The sequence below is a fragment of the Apteryx mantelli genome, chromosome 2, assembly GCF_036417845.1.
Source record: "Apteryx mantelli isolate bAptMan1 chromosome 2, bAptMan1.hap1, whole genome shotgun sequence".
In the NCBI taxonomy this organism is placed as follows: Eukaryota; Metazoa; Chordata; class Aves; order Apterygiformes; family Apterygidae; genus Apteryx; species Apteryx mantelli.
The window spans coordinates 121472836-121496436 of record NC_089979.1 but is presented as its reverse complement, the minus strand read 5'-3'; the positions used below and the strand labels follow the sequence as shown (position 1 = coordinate 121496436).

At 37.4% G+C, this 23601-nt stretch overlaps 1 protein-coding gene across 1 annotated transcript in view; it reads right to left on the bottom strand.

Moving 5' to 3' along the window:
- Window positions 1-7419: 7419 nt before the first annotated feature.
- MRPL3 (mitochondrial ribosomal protein L3) overlaps window positions 7420-23601 on the bottom strand; it is a 28559-nt gene continuing 12377 nt past the window's right edge. Inside the window, exons 7-10 of the mRNA XM_067291403.1 lie at window positions 18753-18861; window positions 17350-17427; window positions 16212-16289; window positions 7420-8059 (exon numbers count right to left, since the gene is read on the bottom strand). Coding sequence (XP_067147504.1) covers window positions 7910-8059; window positions 16212-16289; window positions 17350-17427; window positions 18753-18861 — 415 coding nt within the window. The 3' untranslated portion in view covers window positions 7420-7909. The remainder of the gene's footprint in view (window positions 8060-16211; window positions 16290-17349; window positions 17428-18752; window positions 18862-23601) is intronic.

Genomic DNA, 23601 nt, shown 5'->3' with positions numbered 1-23601 from the left:
GTATCTCCCACAACAGGCAAGCTTCAGCGTTTGCACCATATAATTGTCAAATAGCTTCATATGGCAAAGCTTGAAGCCTGCCACCGCTGCTGCTTGCTGCTACTCCGGGCTGGCCTTTGGACTCCGGACTGTGACCTTATGTAGCCAAGCCTGGGCAGGAAAGAGCAGAAGGGCATTTCACGGCATCTGCTCTGTGGGGGCGATAGAGCAGTTTAGAAATCAAATGGCAATTTCACAGAAAATGATTGATTTTCTCTTTAAAGTGGCATACAGGGAAAGAAGTTCTCCGTTGACCTGTGATCAATGGAAATGGAAGATGACAGAGGAGAAATCAGATCTGCTTTTCTGTTATTTCTCCTTATGCAGTTTAAACTTTCAGGCCAAATAAAGGAAAATTTCAGGCTGGCTTAAAGAAGAACATGGAAGATCCAGAGGAAAATCTTCCTGAGGACACAGAGGAGCTGCAGTTTGAGGACAAACCAGCAGACAAAGGTGGATCCCTTGGTAATTACAGAGAAAGGTACAGTCAAGTTAAACTACGTGCACTGTGGGGTAAATCTCTCACCACATAATGCCAAATTCTCTAATGCATATTTTCTGTGATGTTGGGCAGATGCATTCAACCTCTTTACAAGACTGAGGCACCAAAACTGTAATTCATACTGTGAGTTTATTGCTGCATGGAGCAACAACGCTTTTTTTTTTTTTCAGGCAGGAAGTGGCAAGAATTTGTGAAATACTGTTTTCAGAGAAGTCATATGCAGAAAAACCTCTGCTCCAGCAAACATTACTGCCTTCCATCCTGATCCTCTGGAAATAAAAAGAAGAAAGTTCTGTAAACTGACTGTGTCTTCCCTAAGATAGATGAATCATATTGCTTTTCAATAGAGCAGCAGGTTGCCAAGGGACCCTGTTCAAGGTTATTGCTTTGAACACCTGAAAAAAACAAACAAACAAAAAAATCCCCCACATTTAAAGGTTTTCTGCTACTTAGAAAGAAAACAAGGAGGGGGGTGAAAACAGACAGATGAAAACTCAACTTAGCTGTCTGTAAGATTGTATTACCCAGGGAAATATGAAGCAAATTATATAGCACAATCTAAGTGAGATGAAATTGGTTTTAACGGAATTTTTGTTAACAACCTTCCCTTCCAATCCCACCGCCTCCCAGACCCCCAAAGCTGGATTCATCCAAGGTTTGACTTCAATATAAACAGCTTTTGCTAGAGGATTTTACCCACTGGAGTTTGAGACACAGCAGCAAGCACTACAGCGCAGGCGGCCAGATCTCCAGCATGTACCTCAATTAGATTACAGCAAATAATTCAAACCATTGCCTGCATTCACACTGGAAACTAAATCCACTTTCTCAGCCGATTGCCTCGTTTGGGCTCTATTTTAGTGCTCAAAGTTACTGCGATGAAAGCACCTATTAATTTAATCCAAAAAATCAAATTATTCACAAGCAGTGATTTTTAGTTCATCATGGGGAGTAGCTAAGCAGGAACTCTAATTCTACAAATGGGCCTTGGGTATTCAAACAGAGGTGAGTCTGCTAAAGCATATCAATATTTCCACTTAACCCACACCCCCTTCCCTAAGGTGAGGGGATAGATGTATGTAAAAGCCTACGGACAGAAAGGCTGGGGACTGAACTGGTGGGATACAGGGGAGCAGACAGTCACTTGCTATTTGCACAACCGCCCTCCCCAATTAGTATCACACACAGCTTTCTGGGTACTTGCTGAGGGGGGTTAGCAGGCTGTATTCATCTGGGGACTCTCAGTCTTATTGCTCCCCTTTACCGCCTGACGCCACACCTTGCTGCAACACACGCTACAACCCAGCCCCCAGAACAAACTGCCAGCTTTGTATGTGTGTGTTTTGCACACTTTGTCACACTTCAAACACAGCAGAGCTCTATAAATTGAAAATAATCCTGTTACTGGTGTGTTTTATTTGCATCATGAAGGCTACATGTAATTCACTTAAATTGTTCCACCTGAAACTGCACGCTTTCTGCAGAACCAATAAATACCCGAGACCAAGGTCAGCATTTTTGCATGCATTTTTACAGCTGTTAAGTGCCATCAGGTGTGTTATATAAATAAATCATGTTATGCTATGTGACACACTATGGTGTCTAACAGTGCAGAACAACTTGCTGCAGGTGAGCAATGCTCATTAAATGCAATTAATACGCAATATCTGTACACTGAAGGGCATAGGAGCTAATTATTAGAAGACACAGGATACAGGCAATGCTTATAATTGAGAAATAGAGGCATTTCCACATGAAAGTTCAAGGAGAAGTGGGACTGACATTAATCAGGAGAATGATCCAAGCCAAGTGAGATAGCTACGACCAAACAGCACTCACAAAATGAACAAATCACACCATTGTCCTCAGGTTTACTAGGACAGGAAATTGCCCTCGATTAGCCAGGAAATACAAAGCACCATAGGACTGGGCCAGCAGTTTCTTTTAAAAAACAGCTGCCTCGATTTAGTATGGGAGCCACAGGGAATGGTACTCTAGAGCTTACAGATAGGGGGTCAACCCTTCTCTGATGCCTTTGGCTGCTCCGCGCCAGGCCAGCAGCTCCAAAGCAGCAGAAATCCCGTTTCCCTGCTTGGGGACGGCAGGTTCACTGCAGCTCCGTCTTATCGAGGCAGCTGGATGGCACCAGGTCAGCCTTCCTCACGCTTTACCTTGTGAGCCAATCTTCCCCCAGCCATCTGAAGGCCTGATTCAGAGGAGCGTGGTTTTTGGAAGACTTGCCCAGCATATTACCTGTACAATTGTCTTTCCTATGCTGGGAGGTTTTATACAGCCAAAATCGTTACTGGGGTTTTGTCACTCGTTTCTCATTCCTCAATCAAGTGCTTTAATGGACATTTTCTATTTGATGCTGCCACACTTCACCATTTCAGAGTTGTAGCTGATTATGAAACACTACATTAGCACAGGGGTTGAGAGCTAGCTTTTTAGAATTTAATACGAAACCCATCATTTTAGGAAAAACTCGGACCATGCCTGACCAAAACATGAAGTCCATATTGAGGGAGGATGGGGGAGGAAGCTGAAAATCTACATAAAATCTCCTGTCATCCCTTCAGCTTTCTAGAATAATATTTGTTACATGTTAACCAAATAAATCACATTTTTCCACATCAAGTCAAAACAGCAAAGGAAAATGTTTATCAATCTCACATAATGCTAGAGCAGTGATGTTTAAAAGTACAGATTCAAGGAAATAAACTCTCCTTGTTTATCATCAATGACTGCAATTAAGTTGTCAAGTGATGGTTGAGTGTTTTGATTTCCTCTTCCTGCTGTCATTTTACCTTCAACTTATATTGCATGCCTGCCACTGTTTATTCATCTACTGCTACACAACCACTGAGACTGGTTATTAATCAAGAATATTTATTTTTCAAAGCAGTCATGCTGTGAAGGCATGGATACAGCTTACGCTTAACCTTACATCACCCTCCAAAGCAGAGTGTTAATGATGTTAAAAACAACCCTTTTCCCCAAACCAGAACAGCCTGAGGAAGAGGTAACACATACTCCTGGATATGCAAACCCTAGCTTAGCGTGTACCTTGCCCAGAGCACTTATATTCACAAATACCTGCAGAAAATGGGCCAAATATGAAAGAACTGCTTGGAGTCAGCATTTCACCTCATCATTCACTCCGGGCAGCCCCAGGCACACTCAAATCCCCAGGAGATGCACTAGTCTACGTTAGTATTTTGCCAGAGAACATAAGCCTAAAAGAGCTGCATAACAAGTTTCCTGCTAAAACGGTAATAGAGGACACAACAAACCTACTTGCACTCACAGTTTTAAAAGCACTCATGCTTTTTGCTGGATCCCTCATGACTTTCGAGCATCACAGGGCAAAACGCCTCATGCTAGGGAAAGTACAGGCCCTTCTCCAGTGAAAGGACACAGACAGGGCCAAGAAGAGAGGCACAATTTTGAAGTATTATTTACTCCTGGAGAAGAGCAATGCTTTGTTTTCTCTTTGCACTGAAACAGCTACACAATTCACAGCAGACCCCAACTCCTTTGATAGCTTTGCCACTTGTAGCAGAGCTACCAGCAATTTCCTTAGATAACAAAATAGACTGGAGCATTAGGTAGGATGCTGTCCTATGGGATTCAGGCTCCTAATAACATGTTCAGTTCCTCCTTCTTTGATAAGCAATCTAGAGGTAACAAGGAATAAAAGCTTTTTTGTTGCTGTGTGGACTTATGTTCCTCGACAGCTCTAAAATTTCAATACTCAGGCATAGCAACAAGATAAGACAGATACTCACTTGCAAGACAGTCCTTGGTTTATCCTTTCAGAGAAACAACCATATCCCCTAACACAAGCTGTAGGCCCACCTGAGACAAGAGAACTTGATATTTGCCTGATTTTGTCTGCTGCTTTTTTCAACTTTAGCCATTGTCTCAGCACCTCTGATTTTGACAAGCCACAATTCCCTTTAGCCATGCTGTGGGAGCAAAGAATACTCAACTCTAGCGCTCTTGATAAGATCTAAAAAATACTTCTGTAAGCATCTTTAGCGTTTTCTAAAAGCAAACTTGTAGGTGGTCTTAAATCATTTGTGTCACTACACTTTTGAAGAATTTTGCTCCTTGAAATAAATTTAGCCTGTTCTTCTTTTGCATAAAGTCCCTTCATTAGTCAGAGGAAAGAGACAAGGCATGCACAGAAAATTAGATATGAAATATTGCAAGTCTTCTAAAGCCTGATGAAAGAACAGGTCTAATGAACGTGTATGTTCCAATCTAGGTTGCACTACTCTGAACTCACATCAACAGATCTTATGCATCTCACCCTGCATCTGCTCAACAGAAAATACTTACGTTCAGGAAGGATGCAAGTCTTTGCCTAGAGCTAAGAAAACCTGTGTCCTTAGTATCCAAGAATTCTTGATAACCAAAGACAGAAGAAGTCTCACCTGTACACTACAAGGAAAATAACACCAATACCTACCTTGTAAGAAGAAAAAAATCATATGGAAAAAAACCACGTGGCTCACATCCAGCATGCATTTCAAAAGTACAACTGCAGGGACTATGTGGCCTGCAATAGAAATTTTAAAGCTAGACAAATGAAAGGAAACATAACAACAGGAGGAAGGATCTTTTTTTTCAGTGGAAATTTTTTTGGTAGTTAATACAGTACATCTGTACAGGGCAGCTGCTATATGAATACATTCACACTATTACAGCTGGTCACTGTAAAAGAAGTAAAGGTGCTAGTTATGCAATAGCCAGCTGGAGGCTTCTTTTGCACAGATTTAAAGTCAAAAGCTTTCAATGGATGATTTTTCCTTAGAGAGTTAAAAAAAAAAAAAAAAGTCTTTTTCATCTCATTCCCCTTTTCACCTCAAATGAGCTAAACTCCTTCAACAGTCCTTCAAACTCAACCTTTTCCTTCATACAGATCTGTTTTTTGTTCGGGAGGACTGATTTAATTCCAATCCCTTCCCTGGACATTGAAGCTAAGTAGCAAAGTTAACAAATCACTTGAAATCTCACTTTATACCAAAAGGGGGAAGTTCTTTTCTTACCACAGAAACAGGAATTGAACTAGGTTGTCAATTTTCCCCTCAAGCTGAAATATCATTTGAAACAGTTAATTTGCATTCAATTTTTTAAATCTGTGGCTCTCTTTGAGCTCATATTTGATTCTTAGTGTTTTACAAGGCATCCACTAAAAGCAAGTGAAAAAAGATAACATTTTAGGAGAGATTCCTGCAATCCCAAAACTTCCAGCTGAGAAGCCAAGTAGGAGAAAGGGCATCTCTGCATAGCGATCTCCTATTTGACAGAGATTCTGGACTCTCATTTAAGTCAACAAAAATTTAATAACAAAGCAATTAAAACAAAAGAGACACTAAACTCTGGAGAATTATTAAACCATACCGTGGTGGTAGCTAACAGGCTTTAGCTCTTGCCCCAAGCAAGTAGCTCCCTAACTTATCCACCTTCCCCCAGCAGCAGCAGCAGCGGTGCAAGTCCACTCTCTCCCACCCCACGAGCCTCCTTGCTCCCGTAGTGGTGACCCCCAGAGACCCTCTCTTGTGCTCATGATACTGTTTCCATACGGGCAAGGAGCAGCAGCAGCTGCAGGGAAACACAGGGGCAGCAGCACCACCATGACTTCCCATGCAGGCGAGAAGCAGTCTCTTCAGGGAAAATACACTTGTGCTGAATTATCCCATACACCAGAGCAGGACAGCAGGATAGGCATTTGGGCACACCCTGATTTGCATGTGGTAATACCAAGCAAGCTTGAAATGTTCTAACTTTTTAAATCTATTGTGTAATCAGGAGATTGAACACCAAACACCTCTTCAGGAAATGGCAGCTATCCTGAACAGGTGACAAGCTGCACTGATTAGCAATATCATGGCCAAAATATGATACTGTGCTGTTGTTCAGCATTCTGCTACACTCATTTAAATCACATTTTCAATTTATCTGAATCCAGCTACCAGGATGCCCCACAATGTAGATATTTAACTGTTCACATTTCCATACCATGTTCTCTAATGATCTCTCCTAACCTACTACAAACCAGCAGCTATATACAGCTACTATAAGATGGCTTGTGGTTTTTTTTAAAGCTATTACAAAAAATTCAAAACATCTTCAGTGACTGAGAGACACCATGATAAGCACAAGGACATCACTTTTAAACTAGGTAGTATTAGTAAGCTCTTTAGAAACCTCTTTTTCATTTTATTTATATTTGATGTCTTCTCATGAGACTGCAAGGATGAGTAGACAACATTGTATTAAGACCCGCATAGGATATGCAAATTCCTTGCTTGAACTACTGCAGACGGCACTCTGGCAGTCATGCAGACACTTGATTCTGTTTGTGAGAGGATTTACAGTGTTCAAAAGATTAGATTTTTAAATAGCAAACAACATAGGATGAAAATAAAAGGAATGTACAGATTCCAACTATTATTAAAAGGTGGAGTAGAAGAGGTATTAGCATAAAGAAGAATACTTCACATTTGGCCTTTTTCCTTTACAAGAGCTCTCCCGTAACAGCATAAAAATCCTATACAGAGACAACTGTAGATAGATATTTCTCCAGAACACATGCGAGGGATCCTCTGCGAAGTTCAGAACAAGCCGTCAGCAAAGGCAACAAACAGGTGGCCACCACAGTCTTGGTGCTTCTTTGTTACCGAACACTTCCAGTCTGAACACCCCCTCACCAAACACACTGCTAGAACTCTCTGAAGACACAGACAGGGGTTGGCATGATCTTCCCTCTAGAAAATTTGTTGGGTATCTGCTACGTTACACTCAACACAACATTAAAGCAAAAGGAGAAAAAGAACTCTGGTGAAAAGAAGGAAATAAGTCCATGCTGCTGCAGATCAACGCATTTTCTCTGTTTTATTTTGGGTTATTCTTCACAAAGTAGGACTCACATCTGATTTACCTATCCCCTCAGATGCCAAAACAGATTAAAAAAATTTTTGATTGATCACAGTTGGCCAGAACACTTTCCACAGAAGAGAAGCACACAGTTTTGTAGCATTCAGAAAATTAAATGGAACCATCTTCAGTACAACAGGTTTTCCAGAAATGCGCAAGTTTCCACAGCCTATGGCAAAGGACAAAAGATCACTGAAGACAAAGCGTTTCATGTGCTTTACAACCTGTCCCTCAGACTCACCTGCTGCTTTAAACACAGAACTGAAATTGACAGTGGTAAATCTTATTACTTGGCCAAAATGGCAGTATCTAAAATGTTCAGGTCACTTGGCCAGACTGCAATTTATAGGTTTATTCTTATACAGCACTGCAAAGTTCGTGAAAATAACATAAAGCTGTGTGTTTTCAAAGTTGTCAAGAACATTAAGCATATGTGACAGATGGATCTGTGAACTGGAAAATTTCCTCATCGTACAAGTCTTCTGGTAATTTTTCATCTCCATCAGCAAAATATGTGGGGAATGGAGGGTTTTTATTGCAGTCTTTGTAATTAGGCAATTTCGTATCTTTCACCTAAGAAAGTGAAGAAAAAAAGGATTTAATAAATCTAACAAGACTTGCAGACAGTGATGCACTAAAGCTTAAAGAAATCATCTTGAATGTGTAAGAAAAAACAGCATTCACACTACTCTCACTTATCTGAAGAATTCCATGTCTAATCATTAGTCATTTTAATACCAAACCCAGCTACTGAATTTAGTATTTTGTACCCAAGTCCACTGAAGAGTTAAAAAACAAACAAACAAGTAAACCAACCCCCAACCCAGAATTCATCACTTGTACCGTACTGTGAGAGATCAAAGTCTACCGCTACGAATTCATGGCTCACTCTTTTAAAATGCTGTTAAAATAAATGTGTAAACAGGGTTGGGTTTAACTATGTTTATATCTCACATTATTTTCCTGTTGGACATATCAAGTTATATTATGCAGTGTAATCTCTTCAACAACCAAGACATCCTTTTTGCCTTTGTGGAACAAACTACTTCTGGCCTAATTTTGCAGAGATATGCACAAGTACTTAGCTTCATGTACTGTATCTGGTCTCTGACTACTGCTGAGCTATTCAATGAGTGCAGAGTTATATATCTAGAATTCTTCACAGAATCAGTACCCACGTTTGTAGAACATGTGCCTTTAAAAAAGTTAATTTCTAAGAAAGATAATGCCACCCAGAAATAACTTTCCTATACTGACCTTTCTGCACGTCAAAAGATTTAAAATCTAGCCCTTGAAACTCCAATCTCTGAAGAAAATTAGTAGCTAGAATTATCAGCAAAAAGCAGATTGTCTGAGGTAGAAGATAGAGAGCTGGTATCTCTGAAGAAAGGAGAGCTACAAATTCTCAAATGATGAAATTTTATTTAAAACCAAATTCTTCATTTCTGTATTGTTACGTATGATCTTCCTGTAGGAGCCATAATAATTCCTTTCAGTCACTACTATATTCAACTAGATTAAAAAAAGCGCAAATAGGTTAGAGAAAAAAAAGTTTACTGTAGTGAGGAAAAGCGCAGTCTTTTTTTTTTTGATGGTCTGCTTAAGAATAAGAATCTTTTTCTTACTTGGTTGGAAAGAAACCCACATAAGATAACCATGATTTACAGCAAAATTAAATAAAAATTTTATGCCTGCTGACAGTTCTGTTTTAACAGCACTGTATTTACCAGATTCATATCTGCTATTACCTAAGTCTTTCCCAAAGTCCAAGAGGATTTCTGCAGATGTAGTACACAATAAATTTGACTTAAACTTCAGCTTCTGAAAAACTGCTATTTATTTTCTTTTGCCAGGCAGTTTCAATAGCTTTCTGAATGGAAGTCTTCCAGGTCTGATAAACAAAAACAAACTCTTTGCTAAGAACAAGGAGGAGAAAGGTTTAGTATGCCATATTGGCTTGGATGGCTACATAGCTTTTGGAGCAGGTCATCCCTCTTCTGCCAGACACCTCCTTATTAATGCTGTTCTCTACTCACCTGCAAACTGCCATACCTAACTGTTGAAGTACCTGCAGTCTGAGCAGAGGGCAAGTTACATTAGAGACCTACATGGAATAAAATAGGCTGAGGTCAAAGTCCCAAGACCTTTGTTGCAAAAGTTCCAGCAACAGAGAGTTCATAGCAAACACAATCAGATAGCTTTAACAGGGCTTCTGAGATGCTCAGATATCATATTTTCACTTTTAATATGTTGCTGTTATTTCTTCTACAAAAAATATGCTTTAATAACTTCACCAATGAACTGTTACTTCCCTTGTTCCCTCGTCCCTGTCCAATGCTAAAATTATTTTCTTCTGATGTGCTGTTTACTTCAATCAGTATAGCTGATACAGTAATTCTTTTGATTGGTCAAAACTACCGTTCTTTTTGCATTTTCACCTTTTTTCTATGTTCAATTCTTTCAAATGCAAGTTGAGTTCTAGTCCTGAAGCACAAATTAAGCGTGTCAATACCAATCTGAAAGATCATGTCTCTTTCCCTTCTAAGTTTCAAGAGTTGTTAAACCGGTATTATTATTCCTACCAAAAGAAGAACTAAATTTCACCTTACATCTGAAAGTTTTGATTAGCAACTCAAAAAGCAGTGCAATTTACCTGTCTGCAAGCAATTACTGAATGACTTTCTCTACATTTATGAAGGACATAGCATACCAAAGGTTTTGCATATGTATTTCCTCAGATTGCTATATATATTTCACAATATTATAAAGGAGCTTAATGGTATGCAGCAAGAGTTACACTTGTCTGTATAAAAGTGTATGCAGACAAGAAGTATGAGTGATCTGGTATGAGCTATATTCCCAGTAACCCTTCTGAAGGCATCCCTAATAAGGTAAAAAAATCCCACTGAGTGTCCTTTACCTTATTCCTCAGAGTCAAAAACCCAAGGCTAAAAAACAATGCTTCATTGCAAAGAATTCAAAACTGTACCAAATACTATTTCACTTTCTTCCTTCCCAAACATATGAAGTTTACAACTTTTTTTTCAATTTTATACTGAAACTGGTTGTTATAAGCAATTACTTTAGTAATCTTCTACAGCACAGCCGCATCCTCTAACAGATGTACAATTACGTGCAAATATTTAACATACAAATTTCTCATATAACTATTTTTAAACCCCAAGACAAAAATAATGTCTATGACTCAAAGTCATGGCCCTGACATTAAACTTTCAAAAAGTATTTTTCTGCAGGTTAGCATTGACCCATTTCAATATATTAGCCCTCTCCTCCCAAGAGCTCTCAAAAAATAGGAGCCCCCATGAAGTCAGAATAAGATTTAATGCTGAGTGCTACTACAGCCCAATGAATTTAGCTCTCATCCACGGAAAGAATTAGGCTGAGAGCCCAACTGGCTGTTACTATCCATGCAAACATTCACTGTTATAACTTCATATAACATAATCACTTGGTTTGCTTAACTACCATATTAATATTACCATACATTATCTGTGAAGTTTTTAAATTGAGAAAAATACTAGAGAAAGCAGAAATTGGACCTGGTCGTGATTTTGTTACTAAATCTTTAAAATGCAGACATAAACAGTTTAGCAGACACTTAATAAACTGCACATATTCATCTCCCATATGTTGACAGCATAATAGTTAGGATAAACAAATAGAATTTCAGAAATCTATCAGCACAAAATACTTAATACAGTCTTAAATAAGCATCAAAACTTGATGCTTAAGTCACAGCTCACATTTGCACTTTAATGAGGCTTCAGGCTGTGTTAGCATCCACAGTAGCAGAATGCCAACAGTTTGCTAACAGAAAAGTGTTTAAATAAACAAAATTTGTTAAAAATAATTTCCTAAGGTGTCATACGTTACCTACCTCAGCTTCTAAGCTACCTCAGAAGTTGGACAGGAAATTGAATGCAAGAACTATATCCATTTCAGACCAGCCTTATTTTGTCTTAAAAACAACTCCCCCCGCCACCACCACACAAAACCCCACCACCACCCTATCATGGGACCCAAGGTACAGGACAGGGGACACAAAGAAGAAAAAAAGTCAAGAGATCACACTCTTCCTGCATTTGTTCAATTTGAGCATAGTACACACAACTCATGTTCCAGCACCTAGAAACACAGACAGTAAGAGTGGCATACATGTCAGAAAACAAGCAGGATGCAAACTATGTAACTACAGACTTAAAAAAAGAAAAAAGAAAGAAAAAAGAAAAAAGAAAAAAGAAAAGAGAGAGAGAGAGAGAGAAATAGCAGGGGGAGATTGAGAGGTTAAGCTTTTTAGGTCAAGCAGAGTACATACTGAAGCAACCGCATACTTCAAGTGTAATTCTGACTCGCACAAAGGCAAGTTCAATGTCTAACTTGCTAAGGAACTCCTACGGGTTACATGACTTGCCAGAATTTCTGCTTTCACTATAAATGATATATTCAAGATGATCAACATTGACTGTCCTAAGACAATCAGGATGGTATGTGCCTTAAAAATAGGCCACATATCAAACACTGTCAAATGTAAACTACAACATCCTGTATTATAACACACCATATTACAATATCCTCTCTATTACAAAGCATTGAATTAAAAAGGGAATTAGTCTTGCGCGCCTCCCTTAAAAAACAGAAAAGATAGCTTTTTCATAATATACTGGGGAGAGGAATCCAGAGTCAGAGTTTTCTTTTCCAAAAAGAAAAGCTATTAACCTTTTTTTTTTTTTTTTTTTTTTTTTTTAAAAGAGCATCAGCACCATATTCAGTAACTTCAGGCCTAGTAATCTAAGGAGATACGGCAAGGGTCATAGGCTAATAGGTATTACGTGAGTAGCTTATCTCAATAGGCACAACATACTAATTTACAAATGTTTACCCTGCAATTTGTAACAACAACAAAAAATACATTATTGCCTACAGCTAAGATTTCTTTATTTTATTAGATCTGAGCATGGACTCATTTTTAAATGATAAAGCAAGCTTTTTTTTTTATTAGTTTTCCAGTTGACTAGAAACATTATTTATGTCAGTTATTTACCTGCATGGTTCAGTGTGCAGTATCAAACGAAAACTGACCTCTAATTAAACAGGAATCCATCCTAGTACTCTGCAGTTTTTCTGCTGAAAATTAAACTTGAAAAACTCTAGTGCTTCATCTCAGTCTGGACACAGTGCTGATGCACTAAGTTTCCAAAAATACATAAAATATAAAAATAAATACATGCTTTAAGGTGCACTGCAGTTTTAATGGTTACCAAGCAACAAAGAGTGGGCACTGGACACAAATGCTTTCTTCTTAGAGGCACGCAAAGAGAAAAGTATTACCATGATATTCCACTTACGAGCTCAGAAAAAGACAGATAGCTCCACATCCCCAGGACATTAGTCCTACCTAATTATAGGCAGGCATTTAGTGGAATACACAGTAATTATAAAAGCTGATATCTCATGATTTCTCTCCCCAGCTACAGATCCAAACAGCTTTAACGTTAATGTATAGAGAGTCAAAGGCTCTATGTAAATAACAAAGCATCATGGAAGAAAGGCATTAAGACAAGCTCAAAATACCACAGAAAAATGCAGCAAGATTAAAAGGAGAAAAAGCAGAAATGGGAAAACACACATGCAATAGCATTGCATTGCATGATGCTTTTTAAATTAAAGCTTCCTCTATCCTTCAGAGATGTATTTGAAGATAGAAGATTTTTGAATTAATACCCAACTCATATGGCTTATGAAAAAATACAGAATGGATTCACCAAGTTCAAGGATTTGGAATAAACTGTTGCTGACTATACCTTCTCCTCCAATCACCAAATATGTGAGTGGAGCTGATTTTTTAAAATAATTTCAGAATAATAGTAATAATACCTACTGCTGTGCCTTCATGTCAAAACATAAGTTATTTGTTACTAAAAAGCCATGAAAGGAGTTTGCAGAGCTTTTGGCCAAGATGACAGTCTTTCAGGTATTACACTATTTTAATCAAGCAGTTCTAAGGGATGAAATACCCTCATTCTTTTCATGGATCCTCAGCCCTGATTTCTAATAATGAAAACAGCTGCAACTCTGAAATGTGTTTGCATATGCCAGAAAGCATACTTCAAGATATCTGGACTTTTAAACTGCAGATAACTATGACTTGAAATATTTTTAAACATATGTAAATTGTAAATACAATTAATAGAAATTCTACGTTAAACAAAAAGACAGGGAAGTAGTCAGAAAAGTGCTTTGTGTCATTTAATTCATAATGCCAAATTACCTTTACTTGAAAAAACAATGAAGCCATTTTTACCTCTGATCTTAGGATAAAATTCCAACTATCATCCATGGCGAGTGAACAGAATGGAAATCACCAGCAAAAATGGCAGGCTCTTAAATGGTAATACAGCAGACTGCCATTACAATCGAAGTCAGTTATCCTCTTCACATTTTAGATATCAACAAAGTTGTTTTATTGGATATGCTCAGACGGTTTGGCCCAGCAGTTTCCTATTAACAAGTTGCTGCCTACAGCAGTACTGCTTCCTCAAGGATTTTTTTTAAAGGCAATAGCAGGATGCTTTCAGCATCCCTCTTACAGTTACTGGTTTTGTTCTATGGACCCTAAGTGAAAGTAACACCTTAGTGAAGAAAAAGTTAAAGGTGGAGTTGACCCAAAGATGAGAGAAGCGCACTACCCTTCCTGTAAGTTATTCTCCAAGCAGAAGCGCACAGTGTCTGATTAGCAAGCTGTAGATGGCTTTGTTTAAATGAGATCTCCGCAGTGTAAATAAAGATGTGCAATATTAACACACGTGACCTTGATTAAAAAAACAAAAAAACCCAAAGTACTTCATATTACAGGTGCTTAATAAATGTTTGTTTTCTTAACCCACTTAAAACCAGAACTCAAAAACTGAATCTGTTAAGTCTAGTTAGAGTAAAAGTCTTGAGCTGGTTGAAATACAAATCTCTTTCACTCTCAGTGGCTTAACGAAATGTTGTAACGCTTGCAGATAGATATCTGAGATGTGCAGATCCAGTTGCCACAGGACCATTTAAGTGTGGATGAGTTTTAACAACATGACTAGGAAAACGAGATGTACAGCCTTTTGCAATAATTAATTCTTCCTTAACAGTACTATTAAAAGCAAAGAATAAAGACTGAGTATAAAGTGTTGTTCATTCAGCTACATTATATTGCTTGTATACATACTTTATGATTTAAAAATCACGGCCTACAACAAATCTACACTTAATTAAACCTCAGACTAACATACAGCTATCAATCAGTGTCATGGCTCAGGATTAATAAAAATACTTAGAATACAGTTGGAGAAAAGGTCATTCAGTCGATATACAGACGAAAAGCCAGTCAAATCACAGTCTCAATTCTATGTCACTGATGTTGTGCCCAATAATTTTGGAGAAAAGTTATCCTGAAAGCAGCTTCTCCTAGATATCTGTTAACCTATTTTCTCTTATCTTCACTATCCTGGGAGAGAAATTAATAATGCAATCTCCAGGATGGGACTGGACATAACAGTCAAAGCAGTGTAGAGATGCCTCACTCAGGGAAAAAAAGGGTTTATTTTCAAAGGGAGAAATGTAAAAAGAAATTTCATTTTTCTGTGTGGAAAACATCTGTTCTAAAGCTAGCATTGCTGTACGTAATGTACGATAACTGTGGAATTCTGCTCCACAAATACGAAATGCAAAACAAAAAAACTGGATGGCCATAGGAAAGTATGCCAAGAACATAATAAACTTTTTCAAAACATTCAAATTTTCTGAACTCTAACTTTTCAAGAACAGGATAATTTAAATCCCTACAATACTTCTGAGGATTTTAAACTATATTTGTTGTGTATATATACACAGATACATATACGTAGATACATATATGGATGTATGTATGCATCTAACAATCTTTATAATCACTGATACTGAGACCTTTGAAAACCTGTAAGCTGCTAACATGTCAGAAAGGAAGCAAATTCCTCCAGGTAATGTGTTTGCAGATGTGTAGAATATACCTAATCAAAAAGAAAACTATTTTGAAAAAATTCTTGAAGTATTTTTCTTGTTTTGATGTGGACTTTATTATTTATGCTGCAAAAAACACATATTAGTCTCTTCATTGTTTCAGTTTTTCATAGACAATCCTGAAACAATCTCAATAAAATTTGCAATTAATTCTGTAAAACGTCACAGAAAAATGACACTGACACATTTACGTTGATTGCAAACGGAACTTAAATCATTACTGTGACAAGTGTCTTCTGCTGTACCTCAACTGTTCCTTAGAAAGGCCAGCTGCTACCATGCGTGGCCAAGAAATTGGGAATGCTTTGGATCACTTTTAAAGCAGTGCTCACTGTGTATTTCTGTTCATGAATACAGCCTTTTAATAATATTCCAGAAATCTCACCAACAAGCTAGTGACTCAGGTTAGTGTTAAAAGAGGATCGACCTAGACCCAAGACACTTACCCCAGAGTTACAGTGACTGTGTTGGCTTATCATATGTTAAACAGGTACAGAACAGCAGTGCAAAGCTAAGAATGAGCTGTTTAGGGTAGGTGGTGATCCACTGTCCCTAGCAATCATTCATAAACTGAAGGTTACATTCAACCAATGTTTCTCCTACTGTAAGGAGAAAGCTGTAGAGCTTAACACTCTCATCAATAGCAGTAAGTTGAAACAAGCAAACCTACCTTCACCAGACAATTTTTGTGACCTGGAACAGATCCATTTACATAAATAATGTCATGTTTTGTGTTGATTCTCCACACCTAGAAGACAGAAAAAGAGATATTGAGATTATTTTTAGACAATATTCCCAGCTTTACAAACAGTAGCCCAGTGAAGCACAAACTGATTAACTGCAGGTAGAACTCCGGGGAAGAAGAATGTTCTGCGTAGACTTAAACTTGCCACAAAATTCAGTCACATGCTATCCTAAGTAGATAGCTTTCTAATGCAGGAGTCTGTTAATTAGTTTTAAAGGGCTTATGATCAGACTACATATGGTAAGTCAGCCCTTCACCCAGTACAACACCGATTGAAACTCCCAAGTCTCTTTTCTCTTACAGCAAGAGCTGTTGTAAAAATCACACATGACAAATTAAGACAAATATATTCACGAAAATGCTATTGCAAACATTTTTTAATTTCTTAATTCTATGAGGTGCTCAACTGAATATGCACATTTTCTAGTTACAAAACATTAGTTTTAATTAGCAGAGAGCAGCAGCACACACTTTCGTAAAGTGCAGGTTAGTATGCTTTCCGTGCAAACAGCAGATTTTGCCTGCAAAGACAGAGAGTGGTAGCAGTAATAGCTCAGGAAGTGCTGCAGGCATGCACACATCAGAATCCAGACAGAAACCATAATCCCCTTTTGGCACAGGAAACTGAAAGGCCATCATAAAGTAATGACATCAAACAATTCAGACTTGGGCTGGATTTGAACAAGCAGAACAGGCACTAAGACATTAACTGAAGGTCTCAAGAAGCCTGATGACTTTCCCACTTCAAAGGCAGAGATCAAGGGACACTGTGACAAACACATCACATGTGGTAGTGTTACCTGAAACCCCAGTCCCCAAGGACTGCACATATGCAAAAGGCAGTTCAGAGGTCTTCTTTTCTTCTTTGTAAGCCACAAAAAGACAGGAGCGCACATTCGCTGCCTATGTCTTTTCAACTTTCTTACTCAAAGATGCAGTCATGATCCTGAACTCTGGATCTGACAGGAATGACAGATGGTATACCTCCACAATGCTACACAGCAAAGTTCATCGCTTGGCAATGCAACCACCTTATACACATTCTAGTACACTCAGAACTCACCTTTAATCCAAAAGACGTCCTGTAAACGTTACCCATTTTACCAGGCATTTTCTTTCCACGGTAAACTTTGGAAGCTTTCTAGATACAAACAGAGCTCAAAAATTACATAACTGCAAGAGGCACATTTACAAAGCCAAGAGGAATAGAAAAGAAAATATTTAATATTGAATAGCATTTTAAATACCTCTAGGTTAAGTATTAATCTATGTGTTACCTGAAATATTTACCTCAATAATAAAAACACTATAAAAATGCTGTATCAACAAAGAGATTCTAGCTTTGCTTGACAAAAATATCTGTAGATTCAGAGCAAAATTTTCACTCATCCCATATTTTCACTTGGTGCAAAGCAATAAAAGGTACAGTTTTCTAAAACTCCTGTCAGCACAAGATTCTTGCCTGTAATAGGGAGAGCAGTGACTGACAAGCTTGCTTAAACTATGTGTGGATTCCATCACAGAGCTCCAGAGCAGTCCTGACCCAGAAGGCAGCCAAAATTAAGATAACTGTAGCTTCTCCTCTCCCTCCTAACCTGTAAATTTTATAAAAAGTTTTCTACTGATGTAGAACAGATTTTTTTAAAATATGTATTTTTTCAGAACAGAATTTAAAATGACACTCCCTCCATTGCTCTAGTTTCTGTACCCCATTTCCGTTTGGATGGTTAAAACTTGGAAAACAAAGGTAGAAAAAAAGGCAGGAATAAGCATAATAATTTTCAGCTCTACAGCATTATCTAGGGATTTATCTCAATCTCCTACATCACCCTGTTATAATGTTTGGGACAAAGTTTTAAATGCATCTGTTCCAAAGAGCTTTTAAACAAATATTCATTATAGTTTGAAACTTAAAAATATTCCTCTGTCTTCACCTGAAAAACATCAAGGGGCCAACAAAACATTTTGGCAATGAGAGAGTTAATTAAGCGGCCAGACAAGGTCAAAAAGCAACTAGGCTTGTACAGCACAGCCAGCTACCTTTCCAAAACAATAGCAGAATAACCACAATTTTAAAACAACTGGCAATCCTTTGCAGTCTATAAATGCTGTAATAAAGGATTTTTAGAACTCTCTTTAGATCACTATTTATCTCAGCTATACTACCACAATTTGCTCAGTTAAAACATCTGCTAGGCTCACTTACTAACAATATAGGATACTCACAGTTCAAGGCATAAGAAAACAGTTATCTGCACTGTTTCTGCACTGTTCATTGGTTTCTGAACTTCCTCTGAAACTTGGGATTCTCTGCTAGCACAAAGTGGACAACAGACTGGAAAGTCTACCAGTCCGTGCTAAAACAGCCAGCTGTTTTGAAACAATTCATTTTTAGCAAGTAGTTCTAAAAATATCGAGGAAGAATGTATACAACAGGAAAAAAAAAGAAGAAATAAGAATCCTCACATTGGTAGATATCGCTCCAGGACGTCTGTGAGTTTTAGTTTGGCCATGGCTAGCAGGCTGACCTTTAAATCCCCATCTTTTCATAACACCTTGAAATCCTTTACCAATTCTGAAAAGAAAATTAAAGGAAAAAACTGGGTTAATCATACTTGAAGTTCCTGGCAATGAACAATAACTTCAGCCAGGCTCCTGATCTTTTTACCTGTAGCAAAGCTCAGCAGTCAGAAGAAAATATTTTAAAGCCTATATTCTATATCATAAACATATTCTAGGGCACTGCTTAATGTTGTTTAGAGAGTAAAAACCACCAGAAGAAAGTCAAATAGGCAAAAAGGCTAACTAAAAGCTCCTTGCTGTGATGGTCCTCAATACAAGTTACTATATTGAAGCTCTCACCGATATTAAAATTAGATACAAGAAAAACAAAATAAATGAAGAGTAACTGAATAATAACCCATATGAACACTTAATAAAAGGCCCTAAGCATCAAGAGAGGAAAATCAGGGCTGCTAAGAGAAGCATCCAAATAAGCAAACTAGTATTTCTTTACCAAACTACAATAGGTTCATCTCATAAAAGCCAATTCTAGAAAATAGCTTTATGTGTAGTGAAAATACATAACTCATCTGATCTTGACTCATCTGACACACAAGGTCTAAAATGAAACAACAAATAAATGCATCTTCAACGTCCACGCCTTAATCTTTGAGGCAACTGATAATATTACTGGCTTTGGAGTTCTGTGTTTACCGCAGGGACACACTCAACAAGAAAACTGCCTTACTGCTACACAAAAGAAAAGCAGATTAAAGGGTGTTTAAACCTGCAGCACTGTCAGTTTCCAAGAGGAAAAGTCTGTCCATGGGGCTTACAGCTGCACCAATTATTTGATTCATTTAAACAAGATGATCCTTTTCCTCCAATTTACAGAAATCCTCTCTCGGCTGAGGCACTTTGTGATGGCACAGTCCTACTAGTTTAAGCATTAGAACCATCCAGCTAAACCCAAGAAAATAAAACTGCGTATGAGTATGCATACTGCATGTGCTGTATGTATGGGCAACATTTTGCTGACTCACCAACTTAGAAAAGTAATACCATTAAAAACTAGAGAAAAACACATGAACGCTGAAAACATTATCATTCACAAAACCAGATTCTTCTCTCTTCCAGTTGGAGAGTTCTCCTCTGAGTTACACTACTTTGAGTTGCTTCAGCCAACCAACCAAGCTAGAGTCAAAAGCAGACACAAAGAATCTTTAAAAAGCAGTGAACCATCAGGAAATACAACTCGCGCAATCCCAGTGTCCGTCTCGGCTTTCCTCTTCCCTTGTTTGAAACCTACTGGTGAATTCCAGGGAAATCTGGCAGAGGAGGAAGACACCTAGTCTACTTGTTTGAAATCAAAATCTTTGGTTAGAAAGAATACTCATTTTTTTGCTCATCTCCTACAACTAAAGAAATGCTAGAGCATGATCAAAACAGTCATCTGTTCCTTTTGGTCTACCAGCTGGCCACTCAGCACGCAAGCGCCTGGCACCAGCAACAGAGACTTTCCCAGCCAGGAGACACGGGGAGGGTCAGGGGTACAGCCGGGGACTGAAGAGACCTGCGGGAGGGAGGACTGGGGGTAGCTGGGATCACAAACACAGGACAGAAATCCAAAGGAGGCAAGGTTTCGTTGCATCAGCATTTCATGAAACAGCTTATTCTAAAAGCTTGCAGTACTGAATAGGGATAGTTGTAAAAAACAAAGTTGTTGACAATATTGTTTGAAAAATATTCATGCTTTAAGAGTGGCTCAAACTCCCTATTCTTCTACATCTGTAGATTGTTGAGGCATTAGTAACTTTAAAATACATAACAGCAACAAAACTATATGAAAACTTTTATCTATTCTGCAAAAATATTATTTTTCTTTAATCTATTCTTTTATCTACTATAGGCCATATTTTTCAAACAGACTACTCCTGGCACCTCTAGCTGAAAGATGGAATTAAACAACTCTCCAAAACCAACCGCAAGTGGGTCACATAACAGCAGCTGTGCAGTGACCAGAGAGAGCAGATTGAGGGCATGATTAATTCTTTAGCTTCAGAAACGCACTTGCAATTCACAGAAAACCACACAAGCGCCTGAGGTTACCATTCCAAAAGAAAACGGTCCTGTCAACTTTAATCAAGAAGCAAAATCCCTGATGTCATGAAACCACTTCAATACCTCATTCAGATGGTCCATTTTTTAAACATGAACGATTTAACATGCTGTAAATTGTAAATTTTTTATAAAATATATATAAAAAATGCTGCTAGAAAGAATTTATACTTTTAAAGGGGTGAACTCTGAGAAAAAACAGTTACTTTATCAAATGTTAGAAGATATCTTCAAAAAGGGGTGATTATATCCTACAACGGCATTTCTAGCATGTAATGATTTATGCAATGAGGCAACAGAATATATTAATCTATGTTTTGGTCTCCTTTCCAATGTGCAGATTTTACAAAATGGAAGCCTTAGGAAATGTATAGAAAGTACGGCCAGACTAAAAGAGAGTACTCCAGTAAACCTTCAACTTCTCATGTATCTGCTGAACTACAATATGAAAACAGCCTCCAACATCTGAAATACTCTGGGATAAGGTCAAGAAAGAAGCTTCAATACTGAAAATAGAATGATATGTAATTTTTAATGCTTTAATATCTACCAAGGTTCTTTCACCATAGTTATTCAATTCATTTTTAGAATAGTTGCATTTTTTTCATTGTAAAGAACTAATTGAAGGTCTCTGAATTACCTACAAATACAGTTTATCTTGCAACTTTTCTGAACATTAATTTTCTATTCAACATGACTGTCATCACAATCACTGTCCTGATTTGAACTAAATTCACCATAAGAAGATATAGTTCCGTTTCATTTTTGTTTGTTTTTCAAAAGAAAGAATATATAGTATATAATATTCTTTAAGCACATGTCAAGATGAAAAACAATTATATGGACAGCATTATTTTTCCCTAACCTCATCCTTTATCTGAAATAAAGTTGGGAACAGAGTATTAAACTACAGGTTTATGTAAATCAAACGTAAATTTTAAAATGAAATAAGGGACTACTAACACCAGTTTAAAAATCAAATTTTGTAAGAAGGACTATTCAGCTAGGCATTTACTAGCTCTGCCAGCATATCTCAGTCATTCCAGCAGAATATCATACTTCTAACCTAAGACCTTCTTGATATGACTGATCCGTTCTCAGACAAGTGCTGGATTTCTGTACTATATGCAAAGAAAAAATTTATTATGAACACAAAAATTTATCTTTATTTCTAACACAAAGATTTTACATTCTTCCAGCAATTGTATGAAACACAAAATGTTTTTGACTCTAATAGTCGTCCTAAACAAGGCAGAGAACTTAAGATGCAGGCTGTTCTTTCAGAAGAAATAGTACAGAAAACCAGAAAAAAATTATATAGTTTACATTTGTCTTAAACCTTCTGAATTCCATCAAAAAATTAACCAGTACTTATAAGAATATATTCTTGTCAACTTCTAAACAGATGTCAGGTGTCAGATCTTAGTATCAGATTTATTGGTTTCACACTGTTTAATTGCCTTTTTCACCTTCCTTAAATCACTAAAAGTGAATGTATACAGCAAGTATCATTAATAAAATACAAAAAAACCCCAAACCCCTGAGACTAAATCTAAAGCAACATTTTCCAGAGTCAATGAGACAGAAATATTCCAAATGAGAATACCAGATCTTTTATTACTTAAAAAAGCCTCATGAGTTCATTTCTAACAAACAGTTTTTAACATTTAGTATGAGCCAGCCAAATCAAAAGATTAAAACATATAGTTATCACATATGCAATATATCCTATTTTAAAATGTAATTTCACATTAGCCAAAGTATGCATAAGAGATTCTGACCAAAACATGTACCTCTCCTGGAGCTCACTTTGCTTCTGGTAATCTGCATCACCTTTTCATTTAAGACTGATTCAAAAGAATTCCCAATTTCCCGTAGAAAGCCCTAACTACTGATATCCCATTAAATCTTGTTCATTAAATTTTATAAAGTCTTAAAAGGAGACACAATACAATTCCAATTTAGAATAAATTCAAACGTGCATAAGAAGAGGCAAAACTCTGAAATAACAATGGGCATAGTTCTGCTAGCTCCAAATAAAGACTTTTCAAAAACATTAAGGCTTGTCAAACTGGGCTCTTAATCCAGAACCATATATTAAAGAAAATTAATATCTACATTTCACTCTGAGAAGGTCAAGTTACACGTGCAGTATCTCAGATAATGTTATCAAGTGGTTGTGTTAAAACAGAAGTTTTCTCATCCCATTTATACTGTTGAGATTTCTGTATGCCATCTTCTGCTTGTTGTCCTAAGATCTTGGCTTGAATGAAGGATTATTTTTGTTCTGACAACAGTAACATTAGACACAGCATCTGAACAGGCAAGCTTGCATGAGACCTATCTTAATTAGACTGGACATATTAGATATCACCAGTCTTACGCCATACAGGGAATTTCATCATATCAGTCATTTCATTAAAGCATGCTTACCTGTGTTCCATAAAGGAATCGTAGGCACCAGGAATATGCAAAACTAAGACTAAGGCAAAGGTTAAATGAAATGAAAATAATGGTTCTGTAGAATTAAAAATAGAGTTTAATTAGACACAGTTGTTCTAGTCTCACCTGCAGGAAAGCAGCTGTTAAAGTCAATCACATAATTTTGTATAGAACCTTATTTTCCAGGTTTAAGTAAAATGTCAATACCTAATTAGCCAACATTTATTTAGAAAACTACTGGAATAAAGCACTC